The sequence below is a fragment of the Zingiber officinale genome, chromosome 9A (genome assembly GCF_018446385.1).
Source record: "Zingiber officinale cultivar Zhangliang chromosome 9A, Zo_v1.1, whole genome shotgun sequence".
Classification (NCBI taxonomy): domain Eukaryota; kingdom Viridiplantae; phylum Streptophyta; class Magnoliopsida; order Zingiberales; family Zingiberaceae; genus Zingiber; species Zingiber officinale.
Window position 1 is genome coordinate 118,413,818 of NC_056002.1, and position 15,045 is coordinate 118,428,862.

The following is a 15,045-nucleotide window of genomic DNA, read 5'->3' on the forward strand; positions in this document are numbered from 1 at the left end:
ACTCAACATCCTACTATAAGTAGAAAAGTAGACTAATAAAAGAAGCCCTTGGGTGTGCATTGACAAGTATAAGGAGGCTCATCCATCAAGTTCTTCCGTCTCCTCATTACCTGCACCATATGGATCTAGTGTGTCTAAAGACATAACAAGTTCAACCTTTATATAAATAGCATCTATTCACATTTAAGAGAAATATTTTGATAAATTACCATGTTAACTATCAATGGAGTATAACCTCTAACTTTAGTTTCATAAACCTCCAAACTACCCTAAATTAACATTTAATTTTTAACCTTCGTTATCTTTTATTTTACTTGTAAGATTTGTAAATTTCAAGAATTTAGATCATCAGGTGGAGCTAATTTAGACCTTAACTTCTGATCGTTTGGCCAAATCGTTTATCCTAGTACTATATTGGTAAGGTTCATCGGACCCTTCTTAAGCCAGATTCACAAACCCCTTTGATTTTTAATAATGTTCACCAGACCCTTCTTAAACCAAATTCCAGAACTCCTCTACTTTGGTAAGGTTCACCAGATCATTTTTAAGCTAGATTCTCAAACCTATACTTTGGTAAGGTTCACCGGACTCTTCTTAAGTCGGATTCCCCTACCGTTACAATGTCATATATGGATCACATTATTAAATAAAATATTATTACTTTTCATGCCTATCAAGCATTGTTACATAAGTTACTAGTTCACTTTGCATATCAAAACGTCATTAGCTTGAATGCATTCACATCTTACTAACAATTATGGTAATAGAGTTCAAGGTACTAATACATGTAGGAAGTAAATAATAGCTTAGGACTGACGTGTTAGGACTCCAACCTTTTCCTACCTTACTCGACCAGCTCTAAACAAAATTCCTAGTTGAACCTCCCTACCCACCAAAACCGCCAAAAACAAAAATCCCCAAACATGACCTTCTCCTTCACCTGAACAGCCATGACAACATGCCCCAAACCGGACCTCCTTACTCACTAAAACAACCCGGTAAAACTCCCCTAATAGAACCTTCTCCCTCACCCAAATAGCCATGAGATCATCTTCTTAGCTGGACCTCCTTACTCACTAAAAAACTCCCTAAAAAGGACCTTCTCCATCACCCAAACAACTATGTGATTCCCTTCCCAACCGGACCTTCCTTACTCACTAAAACAACTAAAAAAAACTCCCCAAACAACAGCAAAATCCTCCCTTCCAACTGAACATCCTCCCTCACCAAAACAGCCTTGAAAGCTCCCAAAATGTACCTTCTTCCTCACCCAACAACACCGAAATCAACCTAGAAATCAGAAGAAAAAAACTATCACATCTTCATCGAAACGAATCCAATATTAAACACATTATCCACATATCCCACAACAATCACAAAGACCTTTTTACTATGGTTCGTATACATCAGAAAACCATGTTAAAAAAATGTACGATATACATCAAAATATCATACTAAAATCCATAGGGTGCATAAATTCAAAATCAATAAAAGAGAACTTGCCTTGGTGTTTTACATATAGGAGATCACCCATGAGACGAAGGAAAAGGTGACCTTAAGCGTTTTGACAAAGTTCTTCCTCTATCTCTTCCAAAGTCACTAGGATTTGGATGGGGGAGTGGGGAGGCCAATGACTTCAAGGGTGAGGGGAGGAGAAAAAATAAAACTTGTATTTAAAAGGATAAGCCGGGTCGGGTTCGTTAACCTATTAATACATTAATTACTTAAACTCTTTAGTATTGAACTATAACATAAATCTTGGTTTGTTTAAGTGAAACAATTTTTTTAAAATGCTACAGTGTTATTCTCTTCAAGGCAGCTCGTCTGGCCTCCGATAGTGATGATAGTTGGGAGACGACGACCAATGGAAGAACGCTTGGTTGGTCGCCCGACGCACCTCCCGATTGTAATGATAATAATTCTGAGTGTTATGTGTCCCGGATTGATGATATGTATAGAATTTTGGTAGAGTCCATCTAGGAGGCTTAGAAAATCTTCTCCGCTCAACCTCCATGTGTTGTACAGCTTGAGACCGCAACTCTTGGTGACGAGGCTGAGGACCTTCTCAGGGCCTTTATGAGGAAGAGGCGGAGGAGGAGCTCGGCGCTCTACAATAGGCGATGGAGCGGGTATAGTGACCTCCTTCTGAGCGGATTAGGCTTCCTCTACATCAATATACTTGGTTGTCTAGCTAAGTAGCTGATTGAAGTTCCTTGGGACTTCCTAATCAGGGAGCGAAAAAACTCATTATTTGCAAGACCTTGAGAAAAGGTGCTCATTAAAATCTCAAGGGTAGCCGAGGGAACATGTATGTCCATCTGATTGAACTTTTTTGATGTAGGCACTGAGTGTCTCCTTAGGCCCTTGCTTGAACGAAAAGAGGTTTAGGGTGATTTTGTGGTAATGTCGACTGTTGGCGAAATGGTGGAGAAAAGCTTTGCGAAAATCCTTAAACAGTAGATGGATTCAGCCGACAGTCATTTGAACTACCTTTATGCTGCATTAGAGAGTGTGGTAAGGAACATTCGATACTTCACACCATCCGTATATTGATAAAGGAGGGTGGTGTTTTCAAATATAAAGAGGTGGTCTTCTGGATCAGTTGACCCTCCATATTCCCCTCTCATCAGGAGGCGATAATGTTTTGGCAGCTTGCCTCCCAATATTTCCTAAGAGAACGACATGCTTACTCTCTCGGGAGAGCCACTGGCCCTCGGTGTCTTTCCCCTTGTGCAAATCTCGCACAAGTGCCTCTCAGTAGACAACAATTGGGGTCTTTCCTCTCAGCCCATCTCCTCGAGAGGAGTGTAGAATATTGCTGGGTGATGTGCTATCGAGGATGGTGGCACAGGTGGTAGGTTAGCTCGTTGGATGGGTGGTTGTACGAACCCAGTCGCTGGTGGGGGGACCGGTTGAAACCTAGTCGGGCCTTCTACTCAAGTCCTTTCAATACGAGGACCCGTCCTAAACATAGCCCAATCATGCGATAAGGTACTAGCGACTGCTTGCTGATGTTGCACTAACTTTTATGCTCGAGTAGCCACCAATAACTCAAAATCTTCTTGAGACAGGGTGACAGTGGTGAATCATCCAACTTCTTCCATCTTTACATTTCAGATTCAAGCAAAGTTCCCATGGATGGTGCCAAATTTGATGTTGTTTGAAACTAGAGGAGATGATGCGTTGTGCAGGTGGTGATGTTGTTGACTGGAAGAAGACTTTGCATGGGAGAAAAAGATGATGAGCTAGAGCAGAAAAAGGGCTCCGAGTGCCTTCCTCCTCTCTGCACACACTCAAACGAGCCAACATAATGTTAGGACAAAACTAGGGAAGGGGTCCCTGACATAGGCTCTCTAATACTCAAGTTAGTAGATGACCCCCACTTTTATATGGTAAAATTGAGTGAGTGTAATAGAGAGAAAATCTTGTGCTTTGGTAAGTAAAATGTGTCAAAACGTACCTCCAGCGGAGAGAACCCTCTTTTTATATCACATCTGATAACCTTGTAATAATGAGGTGACAGGAATATTTGGTGTGAGAAGATGTCAGATAATAGAAGGTGTATAATTTAACATTTATACAGTTATCCTCCAAGGATTTTTCTGTTATATGTATATGAACAGTCTTGTATAACCTCCGTAATAATGATAGAAGTTGTATAATCACCTTCGTAAGAAGGTTCTATTGAATGTATATATTGTAACTGAAGAATATTCTCTTACAAATGGTTATTATTCCCTAATAAGTTGTTGTGATTCTCTAATAATGTTGTCTCTTGAAATTATCTCGGCCGGATCTTTGGCTGACCAGATGTATGTTATACTGCAGATTGATATATGAGCACTTGGGTACCAAGTCCTGTAAGGTCGTTCGGCTCCTAAGACGTTCGATTATATATTACGTGGTGCTGAGGATTTAACATTGAAGTAACAAGGGGTCAAGGCTCCAAGGTCCGACCGACTCTATGACCGACTGAACATATGCTGGGATACTTGCTTCTGAAGAAGGGGGGGCAAGTCCCGGGAGAATCCAGTCGAATCTGTAATGAGAATTACCTGGCTTCTGTTCTTGTATTCATGTAAGAAACATGAATACTGAGATGTATAAATCTGACCTGCATTATGATCGGCCGACTATAAGGAGGACTGGTATATGAAAAGACCCACAGGTTTAACTAGCTATTGAATCGACCATCTATATACTAAGAGTCATAGTATAAGTGGAGAGTTGTTTTGTATGCTCAATCGGATATATGCCTCGTCGGTGTAGTAGTAATCCGATCATCCCTTAAACCTAATAAGCTTACGATGGATTGGATATATAATAGACATCAGTATAAGAGTGAAGCTCTAGGTCTCTCAAGTTCGACCGACTCTTGGTTTGGTTGTTCTCCTATTGAAGACTTTAGTACTGGATGAGGAGCAAAGTTCTATTGAAAGTAACACGTTGACTGTCACCTTCTCTTAACTTTGACCGCTACTTCATTTTGACTTTGACTGCCATGCTATATGTAGGTCTGCTAATAACACCCTGTATCAACGTCATAATATAATCGGCTATTAAAACGATGAGGAAGGGATGGTAGTGGCATGGAGAAAGTTAATTTAATAATGTCGCATGATCTGATATCTTTTGAAACTTATCGATGTACTTTCCTTTGAACGCATGGTATGATGATAAGTGGAAAGACAAATAACCCAGACAGCAATGAGAGGGTTTAATTCTTATGTAGTGCATTCTCGAATACACAATTATAGTTAAAAAGTGAAATTCATCATCCCAGTAATTTTATACGATTGATCAATAATCATCAATCAATAAAAAAAAATTAAGAAGCTACAGTTAACTAATACTTAAAAGGGATTGTTCGTTCGAACATCCTCGAATGCACAATGACCATTAGGCCGGAGACATTCGCTTTTCAAATTTACATAGCTAGCCAATAAAAACTGACGAGAAGGCAGAGAGCCTATCAAGAATTAATCGGATAGTAATATCAGGATCAAAATTAGGGGTGTAAACGAATCAAATAAAGTTGAATATGTAAAAAAAAATTTAAGGCTCGAATTCGGCTAGAAATAGATATATTCGAGTTCGAGCTCGATTCGAAAAATTTAAAATCTTGTATTCGAGTTCCGTTCGAATTAGGGCTCGGGTTTGAATTCGGCTCAAAAATAAATACTCAAAAGACTCGAAATTTATTTATTTAATATATATTTAACTTATATCAATAAATTATTAAGACTCATGAGTGGTTCATGAATTATCGAATAATATAATTTGGATCGAGTTCGATTTGAAAAAAAATTCCATCATTATTAAATTCAGTTTAAATTCGATAAATTTAAATATAAATTAAATATTTTTCAAACCGACATCAAAAACTGACGACCCACTCCGATTCATTTGCAGCCCTAATCAAAACCTTTTAAATAACCAAAGACGAAATGGTCACTGAACCCAGATGCGGTCCGGTGTCGCCTCATTCGCGTATAAGATGATGAGCGTTGGTAGCCGCGCACCCTCTCCCATTTCTCCTCCCCTTCGCTGCGCAGGCAAATTCCTCTTCCGGAGACTCGTTCGCTGCCATCTCAGTCACCGCGGATCCTTTTCCTCTGGCCGATAGTAGAAATCAAGAATTCTTAGGAAGTGGGCGAGATAAGTGTTCTTGCTACCAGGGTTCGTTTCTTTTCATCCTCTTTTTTTTTTTTTTTTTTCTTCCGGATTCCCAGAGCGTTTTAGGGTTTTGCGTCTGTGCTGTTTTTGAACGTCTTGCTCACTTGGGGTTCTGAGACGAACTGTGTTTCCTTTGAAAAATTTGCATCTTCGGCGATTGATTATGGTTGGTGGGTTTTGGCAGGTAAATTGCTGGAGCTTCTGGCCTTCTTTTTTTCTTGCGGGGTTCTTTGATCGGGTGAGTTAGGCTTCCAGTGAGGGCGTTTTTTCTAGGTGAATTTTCTTAGAGAAGACGGAAGAATCTGGTCTCATGAGAATTGTCAGGGGAACTCAGAGATTGGTTTACGGCAAGGGGGAAACCGTGCTGGGACAAGACGAATCAATTGGTTGGGATTTCGCGATCGGTTCTGCTAAGGTCAAAACTCGTGATAAAGGGATCATTTGGGCTGTGGATCTCTAAGTAGGGAAGCGTTTGAAGGAAATCAAGAGCAGCAGACGAGATACTTTATACAGAGAACAATGACTAGAATCTTTGTTCAGCGTGGTTCTTCTTCCTCAAATTCTAATCGATCTCAATCAAATTCGGGATCACACTCTTCCCAGGATTCCTCTAGTTCTAGGGAGGACTCAGAAAAACAGATTGTTGAAGATCGGAATGCAATAGAAGATTCTGGAGATCGCTTAGAGAATGTCGAGGATAAAATCTTGAACTCTGATGGATCTTCTCAAGGAATTAATGTTGAGGGTGGGACTAATATATGTGCTGAAGAAGTCAAGTTTTCAACTAATGATGTCCTGGATTCTGCTGTTTGTAAGGGAGAAACTAGTGAGCATCATTTGGGCCAAGAAGCTGCTGTTCGATCCAGCATAGCTACATTAGTAATTGGTTCATCTCAGATTGCTACAAGTGCTTCCTACCCTCCACCGCCTCCAGCCCCACCATTGAATCCTTTTTCAACTAATCAGAGTTCTAGGAGAATGGGATTAGGATTGTCAAACTCTGTGAGGATTGGTTCTTCAAGAAGGCAATCAGCTTGGCCAGTTGTTGGAACACGTTCACCTTCAAACTCTCATCCTTCTTCCCCCAGGTTATATGGTGAAGGGGACGGTTACAACAGTGCTGATGAGCAAGGCCCTGGCTATGTGGCCTCATATGGTGATCCGGTATGATACCTTCTAATAGTGATTTTTTAATGAAATTTCATTTCACGCTAAAAAAAATCTTATATGTGCCTTTATAACATGTAAATGTAATTGAAGTCTGCATTTGAATAAGGTGCACTTCACTAGTATATGAGAATTCTTGCATTCAATAACTTAAGCACATCATAATAGTAAATAATTACTGGTATAATTTTCTACTTTGCATGTTGTGTTAGGGGAATGTAGTATGGTCACTGAAAAACATTCCACCCATTTGATAATTTATAAATATTTCTGTAGAGAATTAGGCAATTCGCCAACCAAAAATAACTTAGGACTCATTTTTTCTATTTATATACTAAATAATGTTCATTTGTTCCATTCAGTGAATATTTAATAGTAGTGACTGCTTGTTTATATCAACTTTAATTCTTTTTCTTTCACTCTCCCATGTTTGATGTCAAATTCTAAATCGTTTTGCTTGTCAGGAGAGAGAAAGACTGTTTGAACTTGAGATACGACGGACAAAAGGTTTTGAAGTGAAAAAGATGTTGGAGGATGGAAATTGCCTTTTTCGAGCTGTTGCGGACCAAGTTTATGGTGATGTAGAAGCATATGATATGACACGGCAAATGTGTGTTGATTACATGGTATATATTGTGATTATAGCAAAAAAAAACATTTTAGAATAGTAGCAATTCTTATATATATATGTCTACATGATATTTAGTTTGCAATATGATGCAATATGATGGAACAAATTATATACTACAATTGTTACAAAAGATAAAGAATCAAACAAATTTTGTTGCAAATGTCGGCAGTCAAATAGTTAAGGTTGATGATCATGAAATTCCTAGAAATTGTAGTTTAGTTAAGGTTGACGATCATGAAATTCCTAGAAATTGTAGTTTGCATATATTGAGTATATATTATTCAACAATAAGGTTGATAAAAATGAGTAATCAAGATGGAATGGAGCATTTTTTGTTGTGCGTCTTAAGCTCAAAGGAAAGTTTTATAAACTATTGTCAGTGTACTATTCTCCATATTTTATAGAGTTAAGAGTGTTGGACTTTAAAGAAGCAACAAATTTAAAAAGTTGATGTACCTGTGATATGAATGCTAAGATAAATGTGTGGAGATTTAGAAAGAGTAAAACAAAAGTACTAACATCCAAGAGCAATTAGGTCTAACTCTAATATGTTGTAAAATGAGAGCAGATAGGTTGAGAAGGGATGAACATGTTCAAAAGTATTCATTAGACTTTATAGTTGAAAGAGTTGAATCTATTAGACATGAAGATGAAAACAGTGGAGGGAGAGTAAACAAAACAAACATCAAGCAATATAATTAAAAATGCCTTAATTGATTTGAATATTAATAATCATATAGCCTTGCATAGAGTTCAATAGACAGATAAGATTCACTTAGACGGCTCCAACTAATTGGGACCAATATGACTTGATGACAATGCTGGCAATTTGAGTATTAATAGTCATATAGCTTTGCATGGAGTTCTATTGATGGATAAGATTCATGTAGACATCTCCAAATAGTCGGGACCAACATGTCTTGATGACGATGTCATGACTTGATGACGATGATGACACTAGGGTTATCCCCCACCCTTGTATTTTTTCAATTCATCTATATTCTATGTGTTGTATATAATAATTTCTATCAAACTGTTAGCAAACTCTTATTTTGTTATCATTATTATGAATCCACTAAATGCATTATAGTTCATGACCATGAAGTTATTATTTAAGTCATGTGAAAATTTTGGTGCAAACCAAATTATTCCAATATTGTTTCAAGTAGTGCTTTGGCAATATCTTTAACGTTACATCATATTTTCCTACTTTCCCTTGGCAACATGGTGCTTTCTATGCCCTGGTGATTCTCTATCTAGTTGATACTTTACATTAATAGGATTTAATTCACACAATTTGACTTGTTGTGGAAAGATAGATGTTCCATTAAGCAGGATTATGTTTATACTATTTGGTTTGGTGTGGAAGTGTGATAATGGAAGTTCACATTGAGCTTTTTATCAAAACAAGATACTTCATCTATTAGGCAGTCTTTTCTTGTTTGGGCAGCTCGAATTAATTAGGACAATAGAATCTTGGTAGCAGACCTCATTGTTCATGGAATCTTGTGGTTATTTCAATTTATGCTGTGATCCCTGACATTTGATTAGGCTATTGAAATTCTGAATACATGCACCAATGGTTTTAGAAAGTGATTAATGTAGCTGCCTATGCAATTTAGTCTTTTTTGGTTCATCTGTGAGCTAGTTTGGTTCAGACTGAACTAAATTGGCTTAAACTCTAAGCTAATTTATTTGTCACCTTATAACCTGGAGCCTTAGTTTTGTATAAATATATTTCATGTGATATGAAATTGTATAATTGGCACATGTTTCTTTTTAGAACCATAAACTAGATGTGTTTTTAAGATGATTTATTATATATATACTACTATAATTCACTATGTTTTAATATGATTCGCATGCTCGTCCATACTATTATGAACTATGCAATGAGTTTACTTCAAGCATCCTGCATCTACTGTTTGGAACCTTGCATGCACCTCTATGTTGATGATATGGCATGAGTTTACTGAAGTTTCTTTTGTATCTAGGATTATTTTTATTCAGGCTATTGGTAGAATTTCTCTAATATATTTGTTTTTTCAAAAGTGAAGTTAACTTTTGAAAAACTTGCGAGTACAAAATTTCACCCAGGATGAGCATAAAGTTATAGGAAAGCTACCATTACGAATCAAGTCATTAAGAAGTTTTGTGCATGGCAAACTCCTTTAGCTATCCAGTGCTCTTGTAATGCTCACATGAATGACCAAGTTGATCATAACCATGCATTAATCATCCTCATCTTTTTTAATTTTCTTGCATGTTCTGCACTTTTTTTACATCAGTATTGTAGATGTTTTATATCTATTTGTACCTTTCCTGGCACAATTTGATGCCATCATTTTTTTTGTTATAATGCTTCCATTTACTTAGCATTTATTACTTTTATTTGTTTGCATTCTTGCATTTATACCATTCCTTGAGATATCACAAGCATCTTTGCAATTTCTTCATTTTGGAATCCGTAAGTAGCAATTCCACATTTTTATCTGTAATTTTGGTGAAGTCACTGTGCTAGGTTGGGATTTTTCTGCTACTGTCTGAGACATACTCTCACAACCTTGGTCATGATAAAATTTGTAACTTTAAGATGTCTCTTGTGTAAAATGGATTTTGTTATTATTATTTAGTAACTATGCTACTGATCTTTCATATTTTCCATTTTATCAATTTCTTAAACAACTACAAGTTTCAATTTTTAAAACTGAGGCATATATCTACCAGAGCAGTATGTTATACCCAGATATTGCATTTCAAACAGAAACTTTTTATTAAAAATTTGGTTCTTTTAGTTGTGCAAGCCTACACTCCTGAACTTGCCTCTATTTTCTTTTCTCATCAGGAAAAGGAACGGGATCATTTTTCTCAGTTTGTAATTGAAGGCTTCACATCATACTGCAAAAGAAAAAGAAGAGACAAGGTATTTGGTGCACTGTCTCATCATTTTGATCATTGCTTATGTGATTTTCTTTGTCTTTATGCTAGCCATTCAAGCAATGCCAAATCCCTGGCTATTTTGTTACAAGCTTGTATCCAGTATTATGTTTTTGCATGTGGTCCACATTCTGCAATGCAGTCCATGTTTTTCTGTAAAACAATGAACTAGTTTCATGATTTTATACCTTTTGTGCTCCAGCCGTTTGTGGGCTTTAGCTGTTCATCTAGATTTAGAGCTTATAGCATTTCACCAGTCACACCAGAAAAGTAAAGTAGAAGCTATTTCATAAATTAAAAGGATTTTGTGCTAATATTTTGAAAGGGAGCCTTGGCGCAACGGTAAAGTTGTTGCTATGTGACTAAAAGGTCACGGGTTCGAATCCTGGAAACAGTCTCTTGCAAAAAGCAGGGTAAGGCTGCGTACAATGGATCCTTCCTTGGGACCCCGTATGGCGGGAGGTTGCACCGGGCTGCCCTTTTTTTTTTTTTGTGCTAATATTTTGTTGTCTATCCAATTATGTTCATATTCATGAATGTTACTCAATCGTCATGAGAGCCATGTTCAAGAATGATCTTTGGTTATGAAGAAACTTTGAGATCATAGACTTGTATTCATTTACACACTAAGGAAATAGACTTGTATTATTAGGATACTAAATTTGTGTATAGGTATCATTGTATAGAAACACTTCTTAAATATCAACGTTTCTTTTTCCTTGTTGCTATTTTTACCATAGTTATTAGAGCTGGACAATTTGCTAATCATATCTTTACACGTACATGGATCAGATGTTTGTACTATATATATGAAACAGAATTTGTTAGGACAGCATCAATTCCATCTGGGTTAATAAAACTTGTTGTATTACTGGCTTATTTTAGGTCTATGGAAACAACATTGAGATCCAGGCATTTGCAGAAATGTACAACCGCCCTATACATATCTACTCCTATAGCCCTGGTATGATCTGATTTGTTGTTTTTTCCAATTGATAGTGAATTTCTTGTAATTTCCACCTTTTATTTCTATATGCAGAACCTATTAACATCTTTCAAGGGAGTTATGTCACTGATGTTCCTCCTATTCGGTTAAGTTATCATCATGGCAACCATTACAACTCACTTGTTGATCCACGTAGGACGACAGTGGGTGCAGGTCTTGGATTCAGTAGTCTTCGAGGAGTAAGTTACTTTTTTTGCATCATTTGCAGTTTTTCAACAATTTATTCTCTGTAAGTCTGTATCCTCTTGCATTTTTGCAATTATAAAGAGAAGTGGGGAGTACAAGGTCATGCTCTGAGTTATTTTCAGCTTTATCATACTTTTGTTTGCTCCCATCATGCCCCAATAGTCATATTCTAACTAGCTTTGCTCTTATTCTAACTAGCTTTGCTCTTACATTCTTCCCAATTGATCTTCCTTTCTTTTTAGAGAAACATAGACACGGATCAGGTGAAGGCTGCCATTAAAGCACAGCAAGACCAGCAAATTGATAATGTGTGTATAGTTTCTTCTAAATTTGTTTTTCTGGTAGATCCTTTGTTTATCATCTTGTTGAACTTAATTGTAGTTGTATATTTTTCATAAGCTGTTCTGACTTGCAAACTAGAAGTTTGCCTTTTCAAATGATAAGAACCATAATTATTTCTAACCATCATTTTTTTTGCTTAATATCTAAATCTTTTGATGTTGATGTAATGCCATTTCACAGTAGTCCTCACTTGCTCACTAGTTGGTATTAATATAAATATCATGGTTGCTTATGATGTCTTTTTTATTTTTATTTTCTGTTTCAATCAAATTTTTACATGTACCTTAGTAAACACCTTTCAGTTGTAAAGGATTTGATTACATGTGCTTCGAATGCAAAAAAACATCCTAGACAGTTAATTGATGCATATTAAACTTTTCTTGCCAGGTACTTGTGTAGGAATTGACATCCTAGACAGTTAATTGATGCATATTAAACTTTTCTTGCCAGGTACTTGTGTAGGAATTAAATTTGTAGACGTAATTTGAACCCTTAAATTTTTATCAAATATCGGATGAATTTCTAATTTAAACCAGTGTATTCAAGAACTTTGCAACTTCTTAGGCTATAGCAAACAGTTTCTCCCCATATCAAAGAACTTCGATATTTTGATAATCTTGAGCCCCCTTTAATATATTGCAAAAAAATTGATGTACTACATAAATACACTGGAATCTCATTAAATCTCAAATGCCTTCCAAAACTCATCTTTAGGGTAATTACAATGCAGATTATTAAAATTCGTTTAATTTGTCAATTAAATGTCCTAAAGCTGTAATTAATGCATAAATATTGCTTCCTTCCTACTCATGAACCAAACACCGTAAATCTTGATAAAAATCTGTTTACTAAATCCACTAAGTCAACTTTGCAGTTTCAGTATAATGTGGTTAGACTCAGGCTCTTTTACTTTCAGGCACTTGTGGCTGAGGGGCGCTTCTACTCTGATCTGGAACTAACCGAGAAGGAAATTGAGAGGATGGTGATGGAGGCTTCACGAGCTGAGTATTTGGCTAAGAAGGTGAAGCAGTATCCATCCTTTATTGAGTCATCGACATCCAGGGCAGAACCATCATCTTCTGTGGCAAGTATGCCCCTTTCTGTTCCTGCCAACTATGCTGGTTCATTTTTCATCTACTGATGGTGGAAACTCATCTTTGTGCAGAAACAGGGTCGTCACAATCTTTATTAGAGGGCGAGGATGAGGTCTTGTTGCCAGAGATGATGCTGACCAGCAGCATGCAGGCGGTTCTGTCCATGGGTTTCGGCTACATGCAGGCAAGGGAAGCCTATAGCATCTTTGGCGACGATGTGGATTCAATGATCTGCTACCTGCTGGAGATGGGCAACAGTGGCACTTCTCTGGCCGAGGGGAAGAATGGACACAAGGGGAAAGCAGCGGAGTGAGCCGAGTTAAAGCTGGGATTTTGTAGTCGGTGGGAGTCATACGGATACATGATAAGTGTTTTTCCTACAAAGAAACAGAGATATGGGCAAGACAAGTCTCTTATGTTTCATGTGTTTTTCAGTTTTTGTGGTAGTAGCCAGAACCAGTCCAGTAAAATGCTTTAGGGGACTTTAAATGCATCAACTCCGTGAGCGCGTTTGTGAAAATCCTACTAAGTCGTGTATATAGTGCAGTCGCAAGAAGTTATGGATTTTCCAGGCTTACCAAGTCAAAGATAGTAAGTTGTGGTAGTCCGTCATCAGAAATAACTTCGGTTTGGTCAAGTAGTAATACGAAGTCACCACTGTTTAAATGCAATGCCCAGAAAGATTAACAGCAACGAAGCCCGAACTAAGAGCTGGAAGCCAACTCAGGCACCATAGCATCCATCTATGGCCGTCGTATTTGTCATGGTAACTGACTCGTGCCACAACATCCGTTGCCTGGCGTCGTCGTACGGTTCAGTTGTTCACCCATGGGCCGTGGATAAGGTAAGTGGTGGTGATTTGACAATTATACCCAGACATTTCCTTGAATTTGTATAATCGTCCTCGCCAAATCTTTGTAAATTAATATTTAATACTAAACACTAGTCGAAACCATTTGAGCCCTTCTCTCATCATTTTGGCCTCGAGATCACGATCATGGCGGCCTCTAGCATTCGCCTCTCACCTGCGATGACGAAGAAACCCCGATTGCCTTCAGCCCTGACATCTTGTTCGCTCAGATTCAGTACGGTCGATCTTTGCTTTTTGAGGTCGCGGCGTAGCGTCCTCGTCATCAAGGCGCGCGGCCTTCCGGAGCACAACGGCGAGCAGTCGGCGCCCATATTGAACCCGATGCAGTCTCCGGTTTCCCCCAAATCGTAATGCTTTCTCCTTTCTAGCTTTTTGGCGGGCTTTGTTCTCGTGGCGTGTCTAAATTCAGTTGTTTTGTTGAATTTTCCGTTTACTCTTACCAACAGGTACTTGTGTCGTTCTTCCTTTTTTTGATCAGTTTCTATGCCATCATCATATGTTTTCTCGATCATATATTTTCTACGCACGACAATTAGTAAAATATACAAATAGGGTATGCTCCTCAATTGGGTGCTTCTGCATTTTAAATGTTTTCGATTCCGTTAGTTTATGAGTTAAAAGCTGAAATAGAAATTGCCTTATCTTCTGAATGCAAAATCGGTTTGAGATCTTATAGCGGAGCTACAAGATTTCTGTTCTGTTGGCGAAAATTTTAGCAGCATTCGTTAACTCAAGTTTGCTCCATTTGTTAGAGAATAGTTATCATGGAGAAACAAAAATTGTACTAGGAACAAACGGGGAAATCGTGCTAAAAGTAACTTTCAATATTGAAATGCTTAGAAACGTGGTTCTGAATTCCTTACTCCGATCCTTGTTTTGAACTTCATTTTTGTTTAATCCAATCTTGAGGAGTTCAAGTCGAATCAAACTATTGTGGTTATGAATAGATTACGGAAATAATGAATAGGGGATGATTTTATCAGAAACACCCAAAATCTTAATATAAACAGATAACGAACTGAAAACCATAAATTATAAACAAAGCAATAAAAAGAAAACGAAAACAAAAACAAAAACAAAAACAAAAACAAAAACAAAAGTGTTAGAAAATAGTAATCTTGTTGAAGTGCTGACA

General features: G+C 37.4%; 2 protein-coding genes across 3 annotated transcripts in view; both read left to right on the plus strand.

Annotated features, from left to right (window-relative positions):
- The first annotated feature begins 5,488 nt into the window (after nt 1–5,488).
- Nucleotides 5,489–13,559, plus strand: LOC122021321 (OVARIAN TUMOR DOMAIN-containing deubiquitinating enzyme 6-like). The gene is made up of 9 exons (XM_042579439.1): nt 5,489–5,679; nt 5,861–6,840; nt 7,308–7,469; nt 10,320–10,397; nt 11,297–11,375; nt 11,451–11,596; nt 11,846–11,911; nt 12,862–13,033; nt 13,111–13,559. Exons 2-9 carry the CDS (start codon nt 6,196–6,198, stop codon nt 13,350–13,352), a joined length of 1,590 nt encoding a protein of 529 aa, XP_042435373.1. The 5' UTR covers nt 5,489–5,679; nt 5,861–6,195; the 3' UTR covers nt 13,353–13,559.
- Nucleotides 13,560–13,972: 413 nt separating this feature from the next.
- The window catches only part of LOC122021322 (acetolactate synthase small subunit 2, chloroplastic-like), a 32,572-nt gene continuing 31,499 nt past the window's right edge, over nt 13,973–15,045 (plus strand). The window contains exon 1 of one of the 2 annotated variants that reach the window (XM_042579441.1): nt 13,973–14,257. In XM_042579441.1, the coding sequence (XP_042435375.1) occupies nt 14,037–14,257 (221 nt within the window). In that variant the 5' untranslated portion in view covers nt 13,973–14,036. The remainder of the gene's footprint in view (nt 14,258–15,045) is intronic. The other variant, XM_042579440.1, reaches the window with a different exon arrangement.

What these genes read in the sequence shown, in the direction of transcription:
- LOC122021321 (XM_042579439.1), top strand. Translation starts at nt 6,196, where the DNA reads ATGACTAGAATCTTTGTTCAGCGTGGTTCTTCTTCCTCAAATTCTAAT. An exon ending in TATCTACTCCTATAGCCCTG is followed by an intron (nt 11,376 to 11,450) that starts GTATGATCTGAT and finishes TTCTATATGCAG; the next exon opens with AACCTATTAACATCTTTCAA. An exon ending in ACCATCATCTTCTGTGGCAA is followed by an intron (nt 13,034 to 13,110) that starts GTATGCCCCTTT and finishes ATCTTTGTGCAG; the next exon opens with AAACAGGGTCGTCACAATCT.